The 27,999-nt window shown below is 43.3% G+C and overlaps 3 protein-coding genes across 5 annotated transcripts; 2 read left to right on the forward strand and 1 right to left on the reverse strand.

The window, feature by feature from the left end:
• The first annotated feature begins 1,294 nt into the window (after window positions 1-1,294).
• On the forward strand, window positions 1,295-2,746 carry LOC306704357 (uncharacterized protein). 3 transcript variants are annotated; one of them, XM_079170667.1, is made up of 5 exons: window positions 1,295-1,355; window positions 1,460-1,506; window positions 1,619-1,905; window positions 1,978-2,064; window positions 2,385-2,746. In XM_079170667.1, the coding sequence occupies exons 2-5, from the start codon at window positions 1,488-1,490 to the stop codon at window positions 2,418-2,420; spliced, it is 429 nt and encodes a 142-aa protein (XP_079026793.1). In that variant the 5' UTR covers window positions 1,295-1,355; window positions 1,460-1,487; the 3' UTR covers window positions 2,421-2,746. The 3 variants fall into 3 exon arrangements, with proteins under 3 accessions (XP_079026793.1, XP_079026791.1, XP_079026792.1); XM_079170665.1 differs by having other exon boundaries at window positions 1,619-2,064; XM_079170666.1 differs by lacking the exon at window positions 1,295-1,355 and having other exon boundaries at window positions 1,362-1,506; window positions 1,619-2,064.
• A 1,459-nt stretch (window positions 2,747-4,205) lies between these two features.
• Window positions 4,206-20,454, forward strand: hibch (3-hydroxyisobutyryl-CoA hydrolase). The gene is made up of 14 exons (XM_079170086.1): window positions 4,206-4,312; window positions 4,683-4,725; window positions 4,887-5,018; window positions 5,315-5,399; window positions 5,858-5,938; window positions 6,074-6,126; window positions 10,970-11,048; window positions 16,231-16,376; window positions 17,095-17,181; window positions 17,322-17,380; window positions 17,837-17,918; window positions 18,799-18,918; window positions 19,169-19,202; window positions 19,435-20,454. The coding sequence occupies exons 1-14, from the start codon at window positions 4,281-4,283 to the stop codon at window positions 19,548-19,550; spliced, it is 1,149 nt and encodes a 382-aa protein (XP_079026212.1). The 5' UTR covers window positions 4,206-4,280; the 3' UTR covers window positions 19,551-20,454.
• Window positions 20,455-21,257: 803 nt separating this feature from the next.
• akap19 (A-kinase anchoring protein 19) lies at window positions 21,258-26,985 on the reverse strand. Its single transcript, XM_079169595.1, has 2 exons — window positions 26,665-26,985; window positions 21,258-25,867 (listed from the first exon to the last, which is right to left on the reverse strand). The coding sequence occupies exon 2, from the start codon at window positions 25,501-25,503 to the stop codon at window positions 25,243-25,245; it is 261 nt and encodes an 86-aa protein (XP_079025721.1). The 5' UTR covers window positions 25,504-25,867; window positions 26,665-26,985; the 3' UTR covers window positions 21,258-25,242.
• Between the last annotated feature and the right edge of the window lie 1,014 nt (window positions 26,986-27,999).

Below are 27,999 nucleotides of genomic sequence, written 5' to 3' on the forward strand. Positions count from 1 at the left end.
TGAATCCTTCATTTATGCTATTTATGTTCTTGTAATAGCACCATTTGATCTTTGACACATGCTGTATATTGGTGTAATATGATTAGCAACAGTCAGGCAGAGTAGCCTGAGCCAGAGTGCCTTTCCGTGTAAATGTAAACCGGAAGGCGAGCCAAGTAAACTGCCCCCATGAAATATTGCAAATTCTCGTTGGGCGAGCGGCTGCTGCTTCTACTACTGCGTTGCCTTCTATGGACCCAAACTCTCCTGGTCCAGCCCCAATCAGTGGAGTTCTGTGTTTGCACAGTGCCGTGTACTGTGCAGTGACTATTCCAGTATTAGTTGATGTCTTGTTTGAACTTGAGACACATTGCGTTCTCTCCGATTTGAGTCATCCACATGTTAATGATTAATCATTTCTGAGTGTTGAGTAGGGATACATACGTATGTGCAGATAGTCTGCTTATCAAAACAAGATCTCAATGATTGACAATGGTCAGGAATCGACATAGACTCACATCTAAGATTTGATAATCGGGTGCGTAATGTCTGCATATGTCTGATATTCATACACTTATCATGCTGTGTCACCACCTAGTCGCAGGTCTCACAATCAACTTTAAAAAAACATCGTATCACTGTATAACTGGACAATAATAAGATTCAAAACAATGAGGTGCTATTCCAACTTAGAGCTTGTATTTAGATGCCTGCTTTTAATGTCGAGCTCCTTCCCTGCTTAATGAATCTGTCACAAGACACCAGTAGAGTCGACACACGGCCCTCAATAAGCCTCATTTGGGCTATCAGTCTTCTTTGTTAAAGGGGATAAACTACGGAACTGTCCACCATCTGAATTGAAAATGCAACATCATTTTAATTTCTTTAATAGATGTATTAAATTATGGCTAAAAGACAGGCAACATTGTTCTCACTGGGAAAACTCTTGTAGACACGCCTGTCTTGTGTTTCTTGTGTATTTTTTGTATTTTCTATTTTAAAGCCTCCTGCGGACAGGTTGTTGTAAGTCAGCGTTAGCTACTAAACACAGTGTATCTGGTCGTTCTGCATTAATACTATTCTAATACTACTGTGATGTCCATACCAAATAAACCCAACTAAAATCAATATGGATTCAAATGTTTCACTTCTTATAAGATTGCAAATGATCGAAACATCCTCCATCGCCAGACAAAAATATGAGTTGTAAAACTATTTCAAAGAAATTACACACACACTCTCACACCCATTTCGGTCATAAAGCTAAGCTGTTCTTATGGGAGTTCAGGCCCTGCCCCTGGTGATGTGAAGTGGACTGAGCATAAGAAGGAGCCTCAGGTGACGGCTGCGACTGTGGGTCTGCTCTCCAGCACACGGTAAGTTCACCTCTGAAACTCTGCTGAGGATTTGCCGCTCTCTTAGGTTCTTACATGGTTGTGTATGTGTGTTAAAAGATGAACTCTGCTTTTTTTTCTTGTAGGATCTGTAGATTCATCTGAGGTTTCAAAATGTTCGGACACAACCAAGGTAAATAACACAACCCCTTTTAAATGAATTTTTTTTGCATTACAGACTTGATAATCACTTTTGACAAGTATTAACTGTACGGCATATTGTTTTTTTCACTCCTTATCTTTAGGAAACCAGTACCCTCCTGGTTACCCTCAACATCCTCCAGGCACTGCACCACCAATGAACTACCCTTCTCAGCCTCAAGGTCCATACGGAGGCCAACACGGACCCGGACCTGGTTATGGTCCCGGCCAAGGACATGGACAGGGCCACGGAGAGTGCCATGGACAGGGCCACGGACAGGGGCATGGACAGTGCCATGGACAGGGCCACGGACAGGGGCATGGACAAGGCCATGGACAGGGCCACGGACAGGGGCATGGACAAGGCCACGGACAGGGGCATGGACAGTGCCATGGACAGGGCCACGGACAGGGGCATGGACAAGGCCACGGACAGGGGCATGGACAAGGCCACGGACAGGGGCATGGACAGGGGCACGGACACAAGCAAAAGCACAAGGATGGTCACAAGCATGGCAAATGCCACAAGAAAGGAAAGGACGGTCACGGGGTAAGACTCATTTTCTCAAATATGATGTGTTGTTTATGTTTGCTCTGGAAACTATAGACTTTATTTAGAATTTAAAAAGTGAAACAGAGAACATAAAAAAGTTTTGCATTACTGCCTAATGTGATCTGATCACAGGACATCAAAGAAACGCTGTATTATTGGTCTAATGTCAGCAAATTTTTCCCAATCTTTAGTGAAGAAATGAACCACATTTCTCAAATGTAACGTAGACAAAACAGCCATAATTCAAGCTTCACGTTGGTTTTGTTGACGATTGAAGTGATTCGCTGATGTGTGTGTGTCGTTTCATCTTGCTGTAGGCCTCCAGCAGCTCCTGCAGCAGCGACTCTGACTAGACGAAGACTCCTGGATAGGAGCAGCAACACAAGATGGCGCCTTGAAACCTTCGTCTTCCGAACAAATGTTATCATCAATATGTCACTGCCTAAATGTTTCTTCGCATATAATCTCTTAAACATATATTTGTATCGAGCACCTGTATTTTTACAAAAATGTAATCAGAGTCTCTGACTCTCACCTGACAGGCATCCAGCATCCAACAATGCTGGATGTTTGAAAATGATTTTAGGTCAGCCATGTCATGACTTGGTTTGATGCAGTATAAGCGTTTATTAACATTTAATAACTTTGGTGTGAAAGACACATTGCAGGCATCATTTGATCCATGATCGTGTTAATGATGAAATGAAATAAAAGTGCTTTCTGTGTGTGACAATGCACTGTGTTGCGTTTCCATTTTATTTTGTCTTCATTGTTCTTTATACACCTATTTACTGCTAATGTCACCAAGGTGTGCTCTCTATTTGCTCAGGGAAGGTACACTGAGAGTACATTTGCTCAGCCACACCTCCGTGTTAGCAGTGCAGTCACCCTAATCTCATTATGATAGCCTGTGCAATCAAACACTTGTTAATGTCGATACCCACCCTTGTACAAGTTCACCATTTATTGTTCTTGAATTTGCTCTGTTGCTCTGTTATGTTGTTCATTCTGTACACATGACATCTATTGCACTTCTGTCCATCCTGGGAGAGGGATCCCTCCTCTGTTGCTCTCCCACAGGTCTCTTCCTCTTTTCGCCCCGTTAAAGGGTTTTTTGGGGGAGTTCTTCCTGTTCCAATGTGAGGGTTCTGGGACAGAGGATGTCGTATGTGTACAGATTGTGAAGCCCTCTAAGGCAAATTTGTAATTTGTGATTTTGGGCTATACATAAATTAATTCAATTTAATTTAATTTAATAAAAAATAAAAAAAGTATTTGTAGTTAGGGATGGAAGATGCATCCAGATCCCAACTTAAGTAAAAGTAGCAATGCATAAATTACAATACTTAAAGCCCTGCATTCATAATTTGACTTAAGTAAACGCATAATATGGTATAGTATAGTATAGTATAGTATAGTATTATAATGTATTGGCAGCACATTGTACTCACAATATCCAAAGTAAGTAAGTCAAATTGTATTTTTTTATTTTTAACACAAGTTACAAAGTGCTTTGTATCAACATAAGTACAGAAATAAAATAAAACACATATATACACAGAATGCATAAAAGTACTCATTATACAGAATAGCCCCTGTCAGAGTTTTATATTGTATTATTTTGTAGCTGGTTGAGGCAAAGTTTATTGAACTACTTTACATAATGTTGGGTAACTAAAGTAAATATTTCCCTGTAAAATGCTGTGGTGTAAAATGGTGTACTCAAAGTAAAGTGCAAGTAGGCTAACTCCCAAAGGCTAAGTACAGTAAATGAGTAAATGCATTAAGTTAGAACAGGCCTACTCTTAACCACTGTTAGCAGGGAGTTTTAGCAAAGTAAACACAGTCCAAAGAGCATTGTCATACTGTTAAACTGCTGGCCTAGGAGGTATTTTCACTATTATTTTTCAATAGTTACAGGAATGGACATAAAAAATATAAAATAGTCAAATAAATGTGTTCCGTATTTTAAGAACACAGGACTGAGAGTACCTCCTCTGCCCAGTAGAGGGGAGTGTGGCAGAAGCCCAGCGCCGACTGAATCTCTCTCGGTGGTGCGTACGCCCACCGTGACGTCATCATACCGACCAATCAGCGGCGGCTTTGCGTCTCTTTCAGGAAGTAAACGCAGAAAGTATAGAGGAGAGAGAGAGAGCAAAAAGCTGTACCTGAAAGTGCAGCCACTCGCCACGGCACATAAGTCAAAGATAATAATGTCCTTAACCATTTTGACATCCGCTTACAGGTATGTGGCAAATGCCAGTGCTCCTCCTGAACTTCTGCTGGGTAGTTTGGTGTCAGTTGTCTTCTTGATACTCAGTTTGGTGTCATATGTGACGTAAGCTTGTTATATGATGTCAGACATGCTGGCTAAGGTTGAAGTAAGTCAATAGGATGCTAGCTAACGTTACTGTGAAGTATAACTAAGGAATAATGTCGTGATATTAAGTGGTCGAACTGGGTGTCTAAGGTCATATGTATTTATGTTAATGTTGTGGATTTGAATTCATCAGAGGGCGACAGATTCATTGATAAACTGACTGATTGTGAGGCTGCGAAATCAGATGTGTCCAGCCTGTGATAATATTTCTGTTCTCCACTACTGTTTCCTGCAGGCTGAGGTCCCTCTGCAGGCTGCAGCGAATCCGGGGCCACATGGTGAGCAGCCCCCCCCCTCATGTACCTACATGTTGTACTGTAGCTACCGCAGGTTTACAGTATTGAATAGTGAGGCTCTCTCTCTAGCTGTACTGTGTATTTCAATGGGTTCTTGTAAAGACGTTTACCGACTCTGTCCCGTCGTCTCTATTTTGGATCAGATGTCGAGTCAGGTGGATCCAGGGGTTCTTCTGGAGAAAGTGGGCAACGCAGGTGTGATCACCATAAACAGACCCAAAGTCCTGAATGCTCTCAACATGACCATGGTCCGACAGATCTACCCTCAGCTCAAGGTAGGTGGAAAGCTTGGTTAATGCTCACCTCAACTGGATCCAATGTCAAGTTCCTCGAGCGTGTCAACTGTCACTTATTATTGCAGCGTGTTACAGATCGTAAATGGCGTTAGACAGATACTTGTCTCAATAGTAGGTTTTGGTGTTGTGTTTGTTGGAGCTTCTGTGTTGAACGTCTAAACTTTCACTTAAATGGAGCAGGAACCTGTTTCAGCTGGTGACGCACGACATTAACATTTGTTTTTGATGTTAATTTTCTATCAATTTGCTGCTTTTTTATTTATTTTTTATTCTAGAAATGGGAAAATGACAATGAGACTGACATTGTGATCATCAGAGGAGCAGGTGGAAAAGCCTTTTGTGCTGGCGGAGACATCAGAGGTGAGCAGTCGCCTTGAAGGATCAATCAGCGGGGTCTGTGTAGCCCCACATGTAATAGCGGACATTCACATCACATCAGTTCTCCTAAAAGAGAATTAAGCCTTTTGAAGGTTGTTTAAAAACACTTTTTTATTTTAAAGGTATTTCCAGATTCCCAAAGCCTCTTAAAACCATCTGGATGAAAAATGATTCCGTCCACTGAATGATTAAAAAAGGAGTTTCCTAATGTGTGCCTCTGTTTCCAAATCAAAACAAAGATGGCAGCCATCAGCTACTTGAATAGGAAACGGAGTCGCAACTTGGGAAATGGGATATAGGTTTAATTTTTTTATCTTGCTATATGGATGATTTCATCTGTGTCCTGAATGTATGCCGGTGCATGAGAGGCACAGACTGGGTCTGGAGAGATGGTAAAGTAACCAGACGTGGTTCTGCTTTGATCTGATTTCTCCTCTCAGCGGTCACAGAAGCAGGAAAAGTCGGAGGTTCTCTGGCAGAGGACTTCTTCCGCGAGGAATACATTCTCAACAACGCTATTGGTAAGCGTTACAAGTTACAAGTTCTATTACACCCGTATCATCAAATATCTGTTATCTATGGGTCCTTATTCACTTAAAGTCTCACTATAACACATCTCCAAACACCACACCAACACCTATTTTTAATCTTTTAAGGAACATGCAGGAAACCCTACATCGCCCTTATTGAAGGAATAACAATGGGAGGGGTGAGTATTGTTTCTAATGTATAAAGTTGGTAATATATGGGTGAAGTTTTGGTTCCTTTTTGAATGAAAAGCTCTCTCTATGGGCTGTGCTATTCAAACACGCCTGTAGGTGTCAGTAGAGAACTATCTGCCGCTGTCTCCTGCTGCCGGTGGCAAGGTGGCCTCTGATTGGATGAAATATGAAGCGACAGAGCTCTACTGCTTTCACTGTTGTTGTCGCTCCAGGTGTCAGATATATTTGGGATTTAAATTGGTGCCTTTGCTCAACATCAAGCATGATCAGACATTATTCAGACAGAGCTGCACAAATGCATATAATCCTATCAGGAAGGACCTTTATCACAAAGGACGGTAAACTATTAATATTGTCTCAATCCTCTGGTTCAGTCTGTTCTTTATTTCCACCGCATGACCTTGACAGTGAGTTCACTCCTGAGGTGTCACTGAGGTTGCTCACCGCCACCGGTATCTGCAGGGTCATTACTCATCGCGTGTGTGTGTGTGTGTGTGTGTGTGTGTGTGTGTGTGTGTGTGTGTGTGTGTGTGTGTGTGTGTGTGTGTGTGTGTGTGTGTGTGTGTGTGAGAGAGAGATTATTTGTACGTTCTACTGTCATCGCTTGTTCGACTGCTGCTTGTTATACTTCATGCTGATGTGGTGATGTTTTGGCTGGGAAGTCTTCTTTAATGGTCATGTACGCTAACCCGGATCAAAGCTTACTCCTCTGAACTCCTCGCGTTCAGGCTGTCTCTGCACATTGGTGTGAGTGCGGAGGGATTTCTCAGGGTTGTTGCATCCACACATTCTGCACATGGCGCTGTAGTGATGCGCTGCTTCTTAAATCAAAAGCTTGGACGTAGAACAAGCAGAGTAAACAACTAAAACCTTTAAAGCTTTAGAGAGGACGCCCACAAAAGGGGGGATTTGAAGGGTCAAACGTCGCTCTTTGATGGCAGGGACTTAAAGTGATCACCATCGTGGCCGGAATGTACCAATGTGTCAGTTTCCATTAAAGATGGTTCGTTCTTTGGGCTGCTTAGACCTGCCGATACAAAAGCAGCTTTTTTGTTGTTGGTATTGTGTAGTAAACATTTCAAACTGGGTAATTCACAGCGGGAGGTTGTGAACCGAAAACCAAATCATCTTCTTTGCTCGTCGCCCCCCCCCCCCCCCCCCCCCCCCCCCCTACCCCGGTGTTTAGACCACCATGATGACAATGACACCGCCACTTAGGAGAATGAGACGGAAGCTATAATTTATTTGTCAGAACAACACTGGGAAAGAAAAACATTGTAGGGTAGCAGAGCGCAGTAATGGAGGCGAGGGACAGCTGAGTGCTTGTTTCTGACGTATGTGGCACCATATGGTGTGGTACAAGACGCTTCCGTCCATCACCCCACTGGAAAGGTTCATTAACTCCTTATGACGCACACTTTCTTTCTACTCTTTTCTCTTTTTGTAAATGGGTTTATGGCTCTGGGAATAATGTGATTTTTCAAGAGCTCCCATCTGTCACATCAGTAGAGAGAAGACACGCAAACCATCCTCGGGGTGATTGCTGTTTTAATGTGTGTAGTGGTTGTAAAACAGGCTAGTTCTATATATGGAAAAGTCCAAGAGGCACCGAAGTCCCTGTTCCCAGATCTGCACTGAGCTCGGGGCCGAACTCCCACGTCGAGCGAGTATTCTTGTGTTTAGTTATAACAAACCACCGGGGAGGGAAGAGCAGGTCAAAGCGCACACACACACACACACACACTCTCTTACATCAGTGGGATCTCATCACACGCACATCATTCATCGCTCTCCAACTTTAAAATCCCCAGAATTAAGGTCTGTGAATGCTGAAGTGTTATTAATCCGTGTCTCTGTTTGAGTTTTGCTCTTCACATTTCAAACATTTATCGTGGTCGTGCTGCTGCAGCGCTCCTCGCATTCTGGCTCCGATCGCACCGCTTTTCAAGAGGGTTTGTAACCGACGAGGCGCACTGGCCGCTGATGGATACTTGTCCGGAGCCGCACGGCTGTAATCTCTTTCCTCTGGAGAACAGAGCTCTTGTTTCCTAATGTCCACATCATCGAATGAGAACAGTGTGAGGGCCCTCAGGGCAGATTTTGATCCATGCATCGAGGTTCTCATCTTCCAGACTCTGTGCAGCAAGAGTGATGTGGAAAGTAATTTTCAAACAAACGTCACTTTCTCTTTAAGTGTTTCTAGCTGTTATCTGTCACTTGTGTCCACTTGTGTTTCCACTCTCATGCACGGCGTCACTAATCATTTCTGATGTGGCAAACTGGGATTCTTCTGCAAAATGTTTTTGGGGAGAGGTACCTAGATCCCTCTTGACGAACTGAGGTGTGAAAAGTATTACAACTACAGTACTAGACATCATTGCAATGGATTTCACTCCACCTGTTCTGTCAAAGTCTGGTTTGTATCCAGTGAACCAGAAATCACTACGAGGACTTCCTGAAGCCCTCTGTACTCTTGGCCAGTGTAAACTGCTCCCAGCCAGGGTTGTAAATTTCGCAGCCTATTCTGTATGTAAGCAGTAGCTATAAACATGCTCGTCTGCACACTTTTGCACCTTTCCTTTGTTGACAGCAGCGTCTGCAGACATGTTCTTATATGGTGCTTGGCGGTGCCACACCAGCACGTAACAATGTTCCACTGCTTTTATGGTAAAACTCGGGTAATGTGAGATTGAACGGACCTTCATGCCGTACCGGTGCATCCATCGATCATTGCAAGAAGACCGTTTATTCTTTTTTCTTTTTCATTTTCATTTTCTGATTGTGAAAAATGTTGTGTTATTTCTACACTTTGGAGGAAATGGCTGCTGTGATGTAGGTTTATTCGTCTTATACATGAATCATTCAGTATCAAACAATAGAGGAAGACAGGAGGGGCTCTGGATGTTTTGCTTCAATGTTACCTTACACATATAGAAAAAAGGCTCGTGTCAATTACAGTATCAAACTAATAGAGGTATGAAAAACACTGCAGTTAAATATTTAAAGGAGGTTGTGAAATTGTTCTGTTCCATATTGAAACTCAAGTTATTATGAAATAATTAATAGAGAAATAGTTTATTGGATTTTACTTTCATTTCAGAATGTCAAGGGTAAAGATCTTAAAATCACAGAAATGCAGAAACACTTTTTTCACAGCACACATCATAGCAGTCATAGTAGGAAAAGCCCAGGTGTTACTAATAACATTAAACATGGCTCTGCTCTATTCAAGTGTCCCAGTAAACCATGACCGTGTGACAGTGAGTTAGCATGCACACAATACCGGAACAAAGTGGAATTCACTCATTTTATCAATAGCTTCTCCCTAAAATTTGAAATGTGTTCCTAAAGTTGCTCAATAAGACTGTTTAGAACGCTTTAATTGCCTCCACGCGGCTCTCAACGTGCGGAGTCGGCGGCTTGCAGCTAACTGTGCTACGCTTGCGCGACAACGCCGTCCGTTGGAAATCTGTCGAGTTCCTGTTTCCACTCTGAACACGGTGCCTGTCTTTGCTCTGTGCCTGAAGTGCTGTCATCATGTAATTGTATAATGTCTGCAGCCGACATAAGTCACAGTCTGTCTCTTTTGGGTGCCTTTTTTTTGGGATCTGGTTGTTTCAGGTCTCTTTAGTCTCCAGCAATCAGATATTGTGCCTCTTGTCTAGCTGTTCGCTAAGAGCAAGGTGAAGATAAGGTTATCATACTTTCGCTAATGGTTCGTTGGCACAGATTCAGTCCTCAGCAGGTGGCTGGACTGCATCAGGTAGCACTATTCATCTGTTTTGAGGTTGATATCGGGGTTAATCAATACCAGGGAATCAGAGATAGCACCACCAGGTGCGGCGGCTTCCAGCTCTCAGTGCTTACTTTCCAGCCTTTTATTAGCCAGTGGAGCACACAGGAGTGTTTCTCAAAGGCGAGGAAAAGACATTCTATTGAAACTCTACAGAAATCACTGTTCCAACAATCGCCAACTCCTATTGGGTCTAAATAAACCCTTAATTCACCATGTTAGATGGGAAACATCCGTCTCAGACTTCATCGAAGAAAACAGTCATTTTACTTCGCTAATCGTGGAACACGCTTAAACCTGACCGAAACGAAATAAAACGCATCGCGCCGTCGTGGTTAGCCTCGTCTTTCCACTTCCAGCTAACTCCCACTCTGGTTTGGTTGAAATAAAGCCTTAAATCACGGAGTTAGATGTAAAAATATGTCGGCTCTACGTCACGGTCTCTCTACGCCTTTAGTGCTATTGATAGCATCTTGAACGAGTTGGAACGATCATTCAAATAATGTGTGTGTGTGTGTGTGTGTGTGTGTGTGTGTGTGTGTGTGTGTGTGTGTGTGTGTGTGTGTGTGTGTGTGTGTGTGTGTGTGTGTGTGTGTGTGTGTGTGTGTGTGTGTGTGTTTTTTCTGTCATTGGTCCTTCAAGTTCATTGTTGTCCAGGCTGATCTATGCTGTCAGGTTTTCATAACTGAACTGAACTACACGGTACAACACACCTGTCCATGTATCGACACGATTTATGCATAGTCGAGGATATTGTCTCCAAGGCAACCTCATCATTGTAAACGGTAGTTAAAATGTCGTCTGACCAGCATCGCTCATTAGCCTTCACCTCTCTCCCGGCTGGGAGCCACACACATAAATCATGCACACACTGACGCGGGGGTCGGCCTGGTTTACTTTTTATTTTTTTTTACTCAGCATTTTTCATCTCAAACTTCAGCTCAGGGTCTCTCGGTTATTGATGTCTCCTCCTTGGCCCGCTCCCCCCCCCCCCGCTGTGTATTCCTTTTTGTCACCTTGTTCTCTTCTTCCTGCAGGGTGTGGGTCTGTCGGTTCACGGACGGTTTCGAGTGGCCACTGAGAAGACGCTGTTTGCCATGCCAGAGACGGCCATTGGTAAGACCGTCCAGCTGCACCCGCTCCTGTCGACCTCAAGGGGAGGGGGGGGGGGGGGGTTAGCAGTGGTTTCACTTGCAGACCCAGTTGAATCCAAGTGAAATGCATTCATAGACGTGATGTGTGTCTGCATGGGAGGCTGGGAAACTAGAATACACAGAGGGATAGATGAGTTGTATTATAAGTGTTTTCATCAAAGTCAAAGTACGGCGGATTCATTCTATGATTAAATGTCATCCCGGTTTTTTGATAACATGATATTGATTCAAGCCATTTGGCCCAGCCCTTGTGAACTACTGTAAATTATGTGAGAAGCTGACATTGACATTGATAAACGCGTATGAAGCCATGACCGACCTGAACTGGTGAGAGGACAGCAGACCTCCATGTTTTTATTCTGTCTGATCTTTTAGGGTGGATGAGAAACACAACAATTATCAAGAGGGGAGAGATGGGATCCAACCTTTTTTTAATTTTCATAGTCTTTGTGTGTGGTTTTACCATTTACATAATCTGATGCCACCAAAAACAATACATGATATAATTACACTTGATCAGTAACTAAAAGGCTTGCTGCATGGAGAAATGATCAAGAACGTATCTTAGTGTTTCACGGCCAGAGTACTAAGCTTAAATTTGCTCTTTAGCTAATTGGCCGCAGTGGACAGATGGACGTCTCCCGAGGAGATTAGTAACAAATCTCTAACAACTAACGAATTACAGCCGACGTTGGCATGAAGTAGCCGGTTGTTACTTAAATCCAGATGGCTTATCACAGTTCTTTAATTGTGTATGAATTATTTCCAGGAATCTATTCTACCAAAGCATGAATCCCTCTGGTTTTGTGGCGAGGAAAAGCCTGTGAATTGACCAGACGGCTTATGTTTCATATCTCGTCAGTGTTTTCACATCACAAAGATGGTCATTGGACATGGAGATGCTCCTCGAGCATCTTCGATGTTCAGTTTAAAAGGCTCGACAGGCTTTCTGCCCAAATTTGTATTCTTTTTGGGTCGGAATCAAGTCAAAGTATTTTGTGCAGAAGTTGCAATGTGAGTCGTTTTTTTTTCTTCTTTTTTTTTTACTGTAGCTTTAATGTGTATCTGTTCATTTTCTAAACAAGTGACTGTGTGATCTCACTACCTCACACTCGCACACTTCCAAGGAGACTCGCATCATCCTCTATTTGACAATAAAACACTCGCTTAGACACACACACACACACATACACGCACACATCAAGCTGATTCACGAGCATTCTGGGCTCGGACTCCGTAATAAATCTTCAGCTGACGCTTTACTCTGGGCGGTGGCGTGCGTTGGAAATGACCGAGATGTAAGGAGCAGCGCAGGAATGAAGATTATGTTGTCAGCGGACAGGAAATGAGTGTAGCAGAAAAGAAACGCCTGAGAATGTTGTTCATGCCGTCTGACCGGTGTGTGTGTGTGTGTGTGTGTGTGTGTGTGTGTGTGTGTGTGGGGGGGGGGGGGGGGCATTTTCCCAAAGGCTGAAGAGTAGGAGGAAATGGGACCTCAATTCAATTGCAGAGGTGGATGATTGGTTATATGAGGTGATTGATCTACGATGCAGTATGCGTGTCTTTTAGGGTGTGTCTAGTATTTTGTTCTCCTCTAATCCACGCATGTACAGCCTTGTGTTGTCCAGTACTTTTGTGGCAAAGTAGCACATAAGATGCGTTCCGTTTAGTCTCATTATTCATGCTCTTAGATAAAGCGAGGTGTCTCCTGGTGTCTTTAATAAAGCTCATCAGTCACTTTGGCAAGTAGGCTGGAAATCTTTGTTAATCCTCCTCTGAGCTGCTGTGGTCACACGTTGACACTATTGTTTGTACTAAAGGCCCTCGGCTTCCAGGCCACTGCACCGCTATTATCAGCACGTCTGAAGCGTGGACTTCACACCGCACTATCTCCAACAGGGAACAACGATTGCACAGCTGCTTCGAGAATCTACATGCTTATTGCTTGAGCGAGACACTGAACCCAGAGTGGCCCCCTGGGCGCTCCACAGCATCCCGCTGCCCTTTAATGCATCTTATCATTCCTTTTGGTACATTGAGTTTGATGCCCTCGTGTACTTACTGTCATCTCTGAGCAAATGTCTGATCAGTGGAGTGAACTAGCACCTGTAGTAGAAACACCTGTGTTGGTGTGCAAAGCCCTTAGAGCATTTCATTTTGCATCCTAAATTGAGTTCAAGCATTCCTATCTGTATGTTGTTTTACAAACAACAATGTTCATCTTGTGCTCTTTAGTTGATTGACATGTCTCCAGAAGCTTCCAGTTACAACTGGGAAATATATCGATATTGCTATATGAGACTAGATATCATCTTAGATTTCGGAAAGCTTTTTAAAGGTTGTATGGCCGTAGAGTGATGTCATTTTCTGAACTTACCAGACTGTTTTATTATTCGCCTTGAAATATTGTGATATTTGATTTTGGCCATACCACCCAGTCATCTGGCAGCAGGGCCTTGGTTCATTTATGAAGCTCCTCCCCCCCTCACTGGATTTGACACCCTTTTCTACAGCTTAAAGTTGGATTGAGCTACGCTGGTAATTATGTTGACTCCTAACAGGTGCAACACAACAGGTGCGAGAGGGAGAAGCTAATCAATGAAGGTCTGTACAAACCCACACAGTCCAATCTAAACACCTGTGTGGGTACACCTGCTATCGCCCAGGAGACATACCCTGACACAAATATATTTTATTAAACCAGATTGAAACAAATTAAGTACATTAAAGTGGCAATTAAGGACTGAAGATGTGGGTGGGGATGTCAGTACAATCAGTGGTGTAAGTGTGCATGAGTGATGGATATGGTTGTGTGTGCCAGTAGGGAGAGGGCTGTTCCACACTTTATACTTGATGACATTACAGATGTGAGTTTTGTTGATTAGGGAGAGAGCTGTTCATGTTTACTGCTATAGGAATGACATGTATGAACTTGTATGAATGGCCGTAGTTCCCCTTTAACATTATTGACATGCTTTCCCCACGTCCCATAAATCATGTCATGGAAAAGCTCTGGTCCATTGTCCCCGTGTGTATTCCATCATGTCATCAGGGCTTCCCCTGCCCTTGAGGGGACCCTTGCTATGACGTATTGATGCTGTGCCCCTCCACTCCCCCAACAACACTTTAGAATTCAGCAATCAACCCTTCAAAGCTCCTTTTAAGGATCAGTTGGGCCCATTGTGCAAAAAGAATAAAAAAGTAATTATTGTTACTCCCTCAGGATATGTGTCTTTAAAGGTTAGAATAATAACTTCACAACTACTCGCACACAAGCTACACTCGTAGCCTCACGGCGCAACGTTAACCCCTTCTGTGGCGAGATTAACAGATTTAACCTGGGCCCTGCTAGCATTCTGAACGACAGCCATAATCTGTCGCATTTATGATATTACATTTTCCGCCGTGAATCAGGTCAACTCATCTAATCCTTCTCTCACATTCACCCCCCCCCCCCCCGCCCCGCCCCGCCCCCCGCCCCCCGCCTCAAGCCACGGTACAAAAGCATTCAGAAAACCTAAAGTGACCAATGGAACCTTATCTCCTGTCAGAAACATTGAAATCAAATGGAAACATCATTGAGAATACAGAATAAATGTGGCACAGATTAAGGCTGCACATTTTTCATAATCTTGATTGCATGTAAACCGCATGTTTATCGTTTTGCAGCATGACGGCAATCATTTGTTTTGTTTATGGTTGTACTTAATCGTACTGGACGAAAAGATATTTTAAAAAGAAGGGAAAATGTGGAGGACATTGCTGGTATCTGGTGCAATTCTGACCCTTTTTATAAACGGCATTACCGTATGCTGGATTACATAGTTTTGAGTGACTAAAAACAACATAATTGAGAAGCAATTAATTCAAGCTAATTTTTTGATGGTGTCAAAAACGGGTTTTTCATTTCATTGTTTCTGACAAAACCACATCGAAATGTAACTCTCCAACCCTTCAGTAATTTAATTCCATCCATATAAGCAACGTGCAGAACATAATCAGGACATTGTAATTATGTATGAGCGCACTATACAAGAAGGCTCCTTATGAAAACATCCACTTATGAGTTGAAATAATTTACAAACCAACCTTCCACCGATCCTGTTCATCAGCAATAAACTTAACAAAACTCTGCAAAGAAGACAATGAGCCGCAGCCAATCAGAGGCAGAGTGGGGCGGGTCTTCGCGGACGGAATGTGGGAAAGAAACCAAACTACCGTAAATAGCAGGCCGCTTAACTGCCAATGGTCATTTGGCATGCACATTAAAGGGCACGTCAACATGGCCACTTATTGCTAGTGTGCTATTGGTTTACCTACCGCTACAGGAAACATTTCACTTGATTTCTGATGTTTTGTAGACAAAAGGATCGATTGATTAATCTAGAAGATAAATGGCCAATTAATCAATGAGGAAATCAATAGTTAGTTCCAGCCCTAGCTGTGTTATGTACATTGATTCTAGTGTGGTGCTGTGTAATTGTCATTAAATAGCAGATGCTAGATATTATTTACATGTTGACTTGTTATCTGTGGGCTGGTTAACAATACATTCCCTCCTTAGTTTTGGGAAACCTTGCCAGCTTTTAAACTACTTCAAAGGGATCCATATCACAATGATTATGCCTCTGTGAGAGCCTTTGCGTTGTGTTTTTAAGTTATCCGTCTGTCCCATTCTCATGAACGTGATATCTCATGAACGTGTTATCTAGTCTTCAAATGTGGCACAAATGTCCACTCAGACTCAAGGATGAACTGATTGACATTTGTCTTTCAAAGGTCACGGTCACTGTGACCTCACAAATCCTGATTTTGACCATAACTCATACGTATTCTAAATTTGACCATTTCACACTGTAATGTAAAAGGCTTGCTGCATGGAGAAATGATCAAGAACGTATCTTAGTGTTTCACGGCCAGAGTACGAAGCTTAAATTTGCTCTTTAGCTAATTGGCCGCAGTGGACAGATGGACAGATGTAAACTGTCTAATAGGATAACATGATGAAGTGATGATATTATGGACAGACAAGCAAACATGAGGCAGTCATTCTAGTTCATGAGTCCATGTTTTTAAGAATCACTGTTGGACAACATATCGTTTATCTCATTTTTTAAAAACTCTTTTCTGTTTTATTTTGACAGGGCTTTTCCCCGACGTGGGTGGTGGCCATTTTCTGCCGAGGCTCCAGGGAAAGCTGGGACTGTTCCTGGCCTTGACGGGCTTCCGTCTTAAGGGACGAGACGTGCAGAGAGCTGGAGTCGCCACTCACTTTGTAGAGTCTAAGAAGGTACGGTACAACTAAGGCTGTGTGCAAGTCATAAGACGGTAAGGCAAACACTTGTCGGGCCAAACTACCAGGATTTTTTACCAATGTATTGCTTTCAATGCATTATCTGAGTGAGAGCGGTGGTGGAGGACAGGAGCACGGTAGGGGGGAGAGGTTAAAGCTCCGCTGGAAAGCCGGATGCTGAGTCACTGGCTGTCTCACTCTTGTTTAAAGGTGCCAACATGGCGCTGGCAGGTTGTGTTTGTCTTCCTGTTGGCGTGAGGTCAGAACAGCGGGCAGCAGAGTTTATTCAGGACTGTGACCTTGAGATTCAGGATGTGGATACAGATGTGCAGCGGGTGGATTTAGTTTGTTTGTGCAACTTTAACAGCAGTTTGATCAAAAACAAGGCTGCAAAAATACCTCGTACATCTATCGAAGGTATATGTTGTTTTTCTCATTGATTGAAGCCGTAACCACAAATGGAGAACCATTTTGGAAGATGCAAAGTTCCCTTTGCACTGATCCCCCAAGTGTTGCCTTATTGGTTAAAACGAACACACAAATCCAGAGTAGCTTTCAAAGATGTACCACCGAGAGGGAAAGATCTGCCCGCCTCCAAAAAACTAAACGTCGCCTAGTGAACTGTGGTAACCACACTCGACTGCACAAAGATAAACAAATCAGCAAGCATATTTTCCAGTGGCTAATTTTAATGTCGAGCCTTCTGCTTCAATAGATCCCAGAGCTGGAGAAGGAGCTGGTGGGCTTGAAGTCTCCCTCTGCTGAAGACGTCTCCAGAGTGCTGGATTCATACCAGAACCAGGTAAGACTCCTCAACCTCGAACCTCAAAAGATCCAAAACAGCTGAAAAAAAAGGCAATGAGGCGTTCGGACATATGTTATTATATGAACGCTTGAGAGTCACAGTGTCTGTCTGTGTTGATGGTTGTTCTCTGTCCACAGAGTAGTCTAGATTCTGAGAAGCCGTTCGTGTTGGACAAACACATGTCTGACATTGACAGGTAGGCCTTGAATTTCTTTTCCCAAACTTCATCTGACAGGAGTACCACAAAAACTAGTAACAGCTGTAGTTACTTAAAGGATGAGGCTTATATGGCACTCAGCCCCAAGACCATTGGTTCCCATTGAGGATGAACAGCCGGGCAGTGTTTTGGAGGGAGTGTATTTGTTGCGGACTATTTTAGCTGTGGATGTGGTGGTCATGGATGTTCTTAATCGTTTTTTAGGACAACAATGGAGCTCCGTGGCACAGAGGAACAAGATATTATAGGATTTTCGCCACACAGAAAGTACTTGTTATTACACTTAGCATAATCAATTCAATGTTGGTTTTGGTCCTTTTTATGGGTTTTGTTGACATTTTAAAGCTGGACACCAACAGACACTGAAATGACTTTATTGAGGAACCGTTCTGACTTTAGTTGAGAGTGAACTGGTGTAACCTTCCCTCCCTTCAGGCTGTTCAGCTCCAGCAGTGTGGAGGGCATCGTGCAGAACCTGAAGGCAGATGGCTCAGAGTTCGCCAACAAACAAGCTGAGGTATGCTCTTCACCTGCGGCTTGATTGCAATCACTGACGTAATCAGTTCACTCTCCGAGTAATTCTGCAGAAATGTAGCGACACGTGTGCAGAGGCACGCTGGCAGTCGCTGCCATCGACTCTCAGACACGCGTACACTTTAGTTGATGAACTATTTGAGCGAACTGCACTGTTACTCCACCATCAGATAAATCCCACTGACGGTGCTGGGATGGATGCCAGGGCATTATTTGGCTTTGAATGTTAGTAATTAGTGGTTACCTCAGTTTAAGCACTTAATGGGGTTAGTCTTAGTCCTGTTGTCTGGACCAGAATCCCCTCCTGAGAGATTTCAGAGCGCTGAGCAGACCAGAGGGGCTTCGTTCTACACATTTTCCTTATCGATCCTGAAACCGACTCTTCGTGGATGTGACTCTCGTCTCTTATTTAGTTTTTCACGTCATTGGTTCGTCACGATGCTCCAGTGAGATCAAACCTGGGAGGGAAGGCGTATAACCTTATGTAACAGTGCACATGCCCCAGATTAGACCCCCTCTCCTCATTGTCCCCCTCCTGATCACTCCAGGATTAATAATACTGTAGCGGTCAGCTGTTATTATGGTTTGTGGTTTGATTTGAAATATGAAATATGGGGGGGGGGGGCATTAAGCATTTATTATAAACCCACTTCCTCAGTTCCTACTACACCACTGACTCACTGTCTCGCCTTTTACATTAAACATTTATAGATATCTTTTTCCTTATTTACACATTGATTTGATTTGATAATTTGTATATATATATATTATGTTTCCTTTTAAATCTAAAAGCACAATAAGCAGTGCATCACTACCTTTTAGTTTGAAGTACATAGAAAAGTTCCCTGTGTCTCCTCTTCCAGACACTGTCCAGGATGTCTCCCACGTCCCTGAAAATCACCCATAAGCAGCTGGAGGCGGGTGCGACTCTGAGCCTGCAGGACGTGTTGGTGATGGAGTACCGGCTGAGCCAGGCCTGCATGGTAAAAACAGAGAAGTTATCGTCATGCATCAGCTTCATTCTCATGCTTTTCATTGAAGGATTGGTGAATTACTCTGCAAGTTGAGGAGCCCATTGTATTCTTTCACATATTAACGTGCGTGTATCTTTAAAGTTAAAATGTCAGTATTACTTCATCTTAATCATCTGAGACAGCTGTTTTACTTTAGCTATGGCTTAGAGTGAAATGTAAGAGGATTGTGTCTCATGGGGTTGTTTCCGTTGTTTTGCAGAGGGGCTGCGACTTTTATGAGGGCGTACGAGCCGGTAAGTCACTGCAGTGCATCCACGAAATATTGTGGATGTGAATTTGAGTGGTGTAGCATAGTTTATATGAATGCAGAGAGGTATGAAGACTTAAACCACAATGAAAAATATGGTAATATTTATTCAAAATGTTTTTAAAAGATCGAATAAATACAAGTTTTTATTGCTTGACAGCATCTCGGTCACTTCATCAGATTCCCCCTTCTAAGTCATGGTTTGTGCATGTTTCCAGTGCTGGTTGACAAGGACCAGAGTCCCAAGTGGAACCCTTCGACGCTGGAGGAGGTGTCTGAGCAGGCCGTGGACCAGTGCTTCTCCTCGCTGGGAGAGAAAGACCTGACGTTCTGATGCTTCCCACCTTCAGACTCCCACCGCTAAGCCTCCCCGACATCCCTCATGTGATCATGAGTCATGTGAGAGGACTGGACTGCCGAGGATGAAGAGAGAAGTCTGTTATTTTATGACAAGCACATGCATAGGTCACATACTCAATAGGTTGTCTCCATACTGTTTAAAACTGTGGTGACATTTTACAAGAAAATTCCAGGCTGCTCCTCTGCAGCCGAGGAGAAGGTCCGCTAGTCTTGACAAAACTAAAATAGTAGCAGACGAGATAGCTAACAGATGCTCTGTGTGTCACACAGGAAACATGTGGAGTGTAAACTGGCTCTGCAGTGGAAGTGGAGTGTTTTTTTTTTTTACATAAGTTGTATAGCAGTAACTCTCCCTTCTGCTGAAAGTGCAAGGACTCTGCCGCACAGCAGCATTTACACGAGGACATGATCTCACCACTGAGTGCTTTATTACATTTCCTGTGGGTGTTTGTTGATGTGACATGGATCGGTATCATCTGTACTCCTGCAGTGTGGTCCCTTCTTCTACTGCGGATAATGTATTGGCTCTATTTCTGTACTTCTCTTTTTCCATTATTTCCCTTTTCACTAATATCTGTACTTTGTCAGATGTAACATAAATAAAATGGGTTTTCTCTGACATATGCAAAACAACTCTCCCTAGACTAGTGGCAGATTTAGAAGTATATCAATATTTGTTCTCAATGCAATTATTGTTACATTGCATTTTTTTTAAATCAAATGTGTCTGTGTGTGCTAGAGTGTGTTTTTGTTTTTAACTTAACCTGATGGACACGTCACCGTATTTCAGTCGGTATCAAAGCGCCTCGGTCAACATTTGTTCTCAATCGTTGCATTATTTATGAGACAGCCAGCCAGATTGGGCATCGATGCTGCAACAGAGGGCAATAAAGAAACAGCTTTGTACTTCAAAGAACCACGTTTATTGAGAGCGTGAATCTTTTTATGACCTGCTTGTAAAGTGCTCTTGTGACACAGCGATGGTTCGTTATCAGCGTGCGAGCACAAAGCTGCCGCTCAGGTATGAAGTCTGCAGATTAAACATTTGTTTTAGTTTTCGTGTTGGGTTATGAACTGGTCCGTTTGACCTTCAGTGCATAGTTTATGTGACTGGCATAACTGTCCAAAAGGTTCATTAGAGACCACGGTCTGTTACAAATGAATGCCGGTTGTTCTACAGGCTCAGTTTCTTTTATGATTCGGAACACCTTTTACCTCATGCCTGTTTGTCACCGTCTGACTCAATAACACCTCATTTCAAATTGTAGCCTCTTATAATCTGTGTGTCCTATTCACCGAGCACCAGCAGTACTGCCGCATGCAGTCTGAGGCTCTCTCAGTAAGCAGACAGGATGACCTCATACTGTAGACAATAAACTGGGAGTATTTCTGTCTGCCACACGGATAAACGCCTCTTGCTTTTTGGCCGCCGTTTGCTTTACAAACGAGCGCTGAGCAGCAGTCACTTGTAAATCCTTTTGTTTGTTCTTTACGCAGCTGAACTCGTAAGCCGCTCCGTGTTCACTCGCATACAGGATGCAGGATACGCGCCTCTCTTGTTTGACAGGTGTTTTAAATAAATACTGTTGAGGCTGGTTAATAAAGGCACCTGTGTGAGGTTGTTCTGAAGTAGTGGTTTAGAAAATGACAATGAAATATTTCAAAACTGATACAAGGCATAAATCAGATTTATTGGCATCATCAGTTTTTACACATACTGGATGTACAGTTTGCTAGTTCAATGAATATTACACTACAGGAATATGCAAAACGTCACTCATTTTATGTTATTCTTCATGATATATCCACAGGCCGACATGTATCATCTTACAAAGCTACTTCCCGGAGGCCAATTCTGGCTTTTCTGGCGAGTCAGGTCATATGGCTACTTGTGTTTCACGTTTATAGTCAAGTCAGCTCCTCTTGCGTTGCTTCAGCTCCACCACTCTGACTGCTGCTTCATCTACGGGTCACTTTGACTGCTGCACAGGAGTTGTGATTCTTTGTGGAGAAACTCTGTTTAACAGAGCCGTCGATTCAATTAAAATGTCCTTTAAATCGACAAAATGAATGGTTGTTGTTGTCAGAAGTTGGTTGGTTTATGACAGCCCTACTTGTCTTCGTCCTATATATATTAGTAAACTGGACATCTTTGGGTTTTGGACAGTCGGTTGGATAAAACAAGTAACAAGCAAAACAAATACAGTGGATCACTTTGGGCTGTGGGAAATTTCAACACGCATTTTTCACTATTTTCTGACATTTTAAAGACTACAAAGGTAATGAAGAATTCAATTAACAGATCAATTGATAATGAAAACAATCGTTAGTGGCAGCCCTAATTGAATCCGGACTAAAGGGCACAACAGCCTGAGGGATTCTATCCTTCTCGTGACGAGTAAATCCTTCAAAAAAGTGTTGGCGGAGGATTTAGCAGCATCTGCCGTCTCTATCGAAACACCTGCTGGCAGTAAATAACTTAAATTGGGTGACCTTTAAAAAGGACAAATCCCGGTTTTCAAAAGGTAGCGTTGGCAGATGTTTGAATGAAGACAGGCGTTCTCACTGGATCCGATTTTTAACTCTTTCTGGTGCAGGTACAGTTCCTTCATGGCATGTCAAAAGAAGGAAAATCCAATTCACTGCTTTTCTTTTAGACTAACCACAAGACCCGATCAATGCCACAGCTACAGCGATGGATCGCTTATGAATTTGTAAACAAAGGTCATGCCACAATTTGTAAAACTGATTCTTTTCTCAGTGACGACGTCGCACTCAAAATGCACAGTAATGTCTGACATCAACATTATGGCACCATCTGTGATGTATTGCCTAAGAAATACCCGGTTTGGTATTCTCAATATCATTAAAAGCAACTTGTAAAAAAAAAAAAAAGATGTGCATCTTAATTAAATTGCATGAACTGAGCAAATGACATTCTCCTCACACCGCCATTGGCTCTTTCTTGTGCTGTGGAAACGGGCCTTTTTGTTTCTCCTTTTAATCCCAATGGTTAATAGAAAACAGTGTTCCGCACAGCAGGGAGATTAGATTTATATCATTTTATCTGAAGCAAAACAAATGCAGTCAGATTAAGACTCAGGAATATGGCGTGTCATCTCTAATCTTTAGTAGTGCTCACAACACGTTTGGGACCACCCCAACAGATTAATCTGTCCACACAGATTAGTGCAAATCATGTTTCAGAGTTGGTTCTTTAGAGTGATGTTTGTGGGGAGGTGTTTTATACACATCATATCTGACTTAAGAGAGGTCAGCAGCCCTTTGATCGATCATTACCCAGCTCACCTAAACACTACAGCTTGTTAAGGCTGTAATGCTGTTAACGAGGTCTTTTTGAATGACGCCCTTCACCAAAATGGGCACCGTGTCAGACGCCACTGAAACAGCAGGGGCCAGTTGCATAAAACTAGACCTGGTCTTAGTCTTAAACATAACTTTAAGTCAGACTTGCTATAGACACTTAACGGTTACCTGTTGCATGAAGCTTTGCTGTGAGGGACTAAAGTAGGCCTGTCGCACACGGCGTTATGGGTGAAATAAGACTTCACAGAAGAGAAAAAACAGTCGTTTAAGATGTTCAGAAACAGTTCAGGAATATGGTGCAACAATCCCAAAAAGTTATGAACAAAGAGTTGAGTAATAGCTGAAAATGTGCTAAAAGTAATGGATAAACAGTTGGAACGGTTAGCTAAAGAATTGCTAAAAGGAATGGGCAAATGATTAAAATAGTTAACTAAAAGTATTAGATAAACAGTTGAAAAATGTACTAAAAGTTATGGAAAGAACGTTGAAATATTTAGCTAACTGATCTTCTAACCGACTGATGCCATCGAAGACAAGTCTAAGGACTAAAGACTAGACTAAAGACTAGACTTAGACTAAGTTTATGCAACTGGCCCCTGTATTGGTTAGACTTCCCAATGCAATGTCACTTAAACATCAACTGTATTGTATTGGTATGGTAGTGGTTAGTTTTCTATCAATACTGAAACACTGTCAGTGTTGTAAGAGAAGACCTGGGGAGAAGGCAAGTGGAGAGACAAATACCCTGCCACTGTTGGCTTATGGCTTGTGTTAAAGTATTCTTACGGTTGCTGGTTCCTACTACTACGCTAATAACTACAACACCATTCAAAGCTGTTATCACCTGCAGATAGTTGTATGACAGTTTAAGCGTCGTCACCAATGCTTTTCAGTAGAGCCTAGCCAGCAATGTAACTTGAATTTTGGGCAAATCCCAATGACATCATTAATTAAGAGTACCTGTGCACAAATCTGCAGCTACACTAGATCTCAGTCCAGGGAACAAAGACCAGACCTGTGTGATGTACCTTCTGATATAAATCATACATTACAAAAACAGTGTTGGGCTCATAGTAACATTCATTAAGGACTTTGGCGGTTGTGAACCTGTATTCCAAATATATCTACTCCGTCCCCTGGTTAGTATCGGTGCCCTCCGTTATGGCGCAGCACCACCCTATTTTAAGAAGTTGTATGTATAGTTTGGGTTTCAAGGTTTGCATATTTGTGCTTTTGTCCTCAACAGGGCACATGGCAGTATTTCTCGGTTAGGCGTTGCACAATAACACAAAGTTGACAAAATAGGCCCACAACATTTTGACATAAATCACGTTTTAGTTTCTAGTTTTCTTTTTAACTCCAGTTCTGTTGACAAGCCAAATCCTCTTTGAAAAGTGTGTCAATCCTCTCTCGGTCCCTGGGTGGGTTTTTTTTTTGCGGCAGAGAGGCCAGCAGGTCCCCAGTAATCTGGTGTCCAAATGTAAAAAGTTCCCACGTTGTGACTTGTGTACACACAGAATATTCTGGAGTGTCGGAAATACACCGTTTGTGCACATGATTTCCTGGCGATTCATTGTGAGGACCCCGCCTGCTGGATGGAGGGCTGCGGTCGAGGCTACCTAATGGCAGTGTGGGAGAAGCAGAGCGGAGGAAGACGCTCCTCTTTGCAGATCAGCCACAGGGTCTCCGGGGAGGCCATTAAAGGAGAACTTCAGCCCGCAGAGCTCTTTGTCAGAGCAGAAGGAGCCGGACAGCTGGGTGTGTTTCTGACCCGATAGTCGCAGTGAAGGTTTTTCAAGTGAGAGTCTTGACCAAATGAAGGGATCTATTAATAACTCCCTCTGTAAGAGGACTGAATCTTGGCCCTGGGGCAGCATCAATGACTGGGGTAGACTTTCACTGGCAAGGGGGACCATTAGAATTCCAGGTAATATCGGATAGCATTTCTTGCTTTGCGTGATGGGTCCAGCCACAGAGGGCCAAGACCTACCGGTTGAGGGGACAAATAAGGTCAGAGACAGATGAGCTATCCAACTGAAGACACTGCAGGCTCCAGCTTTCATCCAGATAATCACAGGAATGTGGACAGGATCAGAGTGCTTTAGTCGCTTTGGAGAAGGGGTTTTTAGGTTCAATCCCAGTATAATCCAAACCAAAAGTAGGTCAAATCGGAATTACTGACAGCTCATTCATATTCCTGCACACAGCAGGTAGATTCTTGAAGGATTCACTCTGAACGAAGGTGCTTGAGACCAGTGGCCTTGTTTAATCCCACGTACAACCTCAAGTATCGATTTCAAGGCAGTCTCGGCCTTTCCACTGCGGCATCCCTTCTCACGTCACGGCACGTCACATTCAATGTAGGGGATGTCGCTGTAACGGCGGTCTACCTCCACCCACTGCTGCACGGCCCGGGCCACGATCTCCTCGGAGAGCCTCTGGGCGTACTCCAGCAGCACCGGGTTGGCCTTAAGGGAGCTCTCCGGGGAGCCCATCTCCGAGTGAACCAAGTAGGCTTTCTCGCCCTTGCGCTCCACCTTCTCTGTGGAGTTCGCATTCTGGGCAGCGGCGTCGCTCCTCTTGGATTTGACACACCCCATACTCTGGAGGATGTCGCATTGATTTACTTTAGGCTGGGAGGTGTGCGCTGGCAGTAAGGTGCGAGAGTCTCTTTGGTTAGATTCCCAACTCGCACATCAATGTTGTCATTTTGATTCTGGAAGTGAGCAGTCGGTACATCCCAGAAGCAACCCTGTGCTTCCCCTCGACTTCTCTCTGCTGTGGTCGGCTTTTCAGCTCCTGTCATCCGCTCCCCCTCTCATCCATGCCTGAGTGCCAACGTGTGTGGTGAATTCAGAGGGCGCTGGGGCGCAACCGGCTAGGAGGCCCATCCCCGTGTGGGTCTGGTGGCGTTGAAACAGTCGGTCTTGCTCCCTTGCTGGCCAGAGCCCATCGCTTCCTCAACTGCAGAAAAAGAGATGATTAGTGATTTAATTTCCATCAGAGGCAGATCTACGAGTGCCAGATGGCGGCAACGAGGAGAGGATTTTCACAGTGGCTGTGGCAACTATAGTGACCCAGGCTCCAGCGGCCGGCTCGAGGTCAAGGCCTCTGGCGGCTGCACCTCAGCATGGTTATTTTTTAAACACACTCTGCCCCTCTGCACATCAGCTGCGTTCCACATTCACCTCCCTCCCCCTCCACTACCTTCGGAGCGTTTTATGACTCAATCCCTCGGCCTATTTTGTGTTGCATGACACAGACACGTCTGTCCCTAGCTTGAGTGCACTGATGCCGTTTTGTTGTAAGCCTGTGTCTCCCATCTGTTCCACTAAACCAGCCCCGCAGCCTGATCCACAGTGACAGCTCCTTTTCCAGGACTACGGGCCTTGGTGCACAGCAAACATGTGCTTCATTCAGAAAGCTGCATGCTGTAGTCTACACAACACCAGGCCATGAATGATTTATGCAGAGCAGAGAGTCTCCCTGTGAGTAAAACAACATTTGGAGGAGCACACAACCACAGAGTAATTTGAACTGTCCTCCAGATCTGGTATTATGTTAATGAGATTAATTAGCGGTAAGTGTGTCTTAATGTTAATGTGCACACCGAAATGTGAGAGCATCAATTAGCTGTCAGACAGACACATGGGATTTGGAATAAACCTGATGCCTTAATGAATGAAAATACCTCCGCAAACATGAGATCACAAATGAATATGACAACAGGATGTGCTGAGATCCCGTAAAGCTGTACATACTTTTAACAGAGTGTGGCAAATGCGTCAGGGTTTCCTCCATTCCAACAAATAAAAGAATCCGGCGATGGAAGAAATAACCCAAGGTCGTTCAAGTAAACAATAATCCGGGAATCATCTGTTGTCGCGCTGGTTCTTCTGCCCACTCCTCAGCTCCGCGAACAGCATCCGAGCGATTTCAACTTAAAACGTTATTGATTGTGTGCAATGTGTAAAGAAAACAGATATATATACATCTACGAAGTTGCTGCTGCTCACTGGTTTGGGCTCCGCATCAGATTTCAATATAATCTCTAGACGGCAGAGGTTTCCCTGTTGCCTTCACGCCGGTCCAACGCCGAGTGGCGCTCCTCAGCAGAGAGGAAAGCTAATGTCTGGACTGAGTTTAATAAGTGCAACGACGCTGCACGGCAACTACCGAGCTGCAGCGGCGCTCAGGAGGAGAGCGAGTCCATGCGCTGCACACCGACAGCGGCTCTGCACCGCCGCGGGCTGGTACGACACTGCCATCTGGCGGTGACACGGAAACGCTGCATCGAAATAAAAGACCTCTGTGCCAAAAATGACCACACTGATCTTCAGTGTGTTTGCGTCAGTGGTGGAAAAAGTCACTATTGTTTATAGGCTACATTAGCCTATATTAGTGGATTGTATTATTACTCACTGTAAGCGTTTGAAATGTTTAAAACTCAAAAGTTATTCTTTGAATACATTTCATTTAATCATTGAAAGTATTTCCATGGGAAGAAATGGCTTTCTTTCAGCCTTAAGCAATTCTGTAGGGCCAACATAATTGACTTTGGTTTGATCAATTTAATTTACTAATGTAATTTTAGTACTGTAAAATTAAGTTGGACTTATCTTTAGTAAATAAGATGCATCAACCCTAATTTATTAAGTTGACCCAAGCATAGTAAATTAAGTTGGATATAGTAAAATAGCTGGATCAACCCTGACAAATTAAGTTGACCAAACTCAAGTTAATTAAGATGGACACAACCCTAGTAAATAAGTTGAACCAACCCAAGTAAATTAGGTTGGAAACAAACCTAGTAAAAAAGATGAATCAAACCTAATATATTAATCTGACCCTACCCAAGTACATTAAGTTGGTCCAACAGAATGACTAAATTATAAAAGAAAGTAATTTAACTATGTGAATATACTTTCCACAATTTAATTAAGTTAATTCAAAGAGTTATTTTTCGACTTTATTGTATCTGAAGCTGGTGGAAGAGGTAGAGCTATTTTGACTACTACTTATAGTTGGGTAGTTTATTCTATACCAATGCATTATTCTACAAGCTTATATTTATAACCTATATAAAATAGAATCCC

The sequence above is a fragment of the Pholis gunnellus genome (genome assembly GCF_910591455.1).
Source record: "Pholis gunnellus genome assembly, chromosome: 12".
Taxonomy (NCBI): Eukaryota; Metazoa; Chordata; class Actinopteri; order Perciformes; family Pholidae; genus Pholis; species Pholis gunnellus.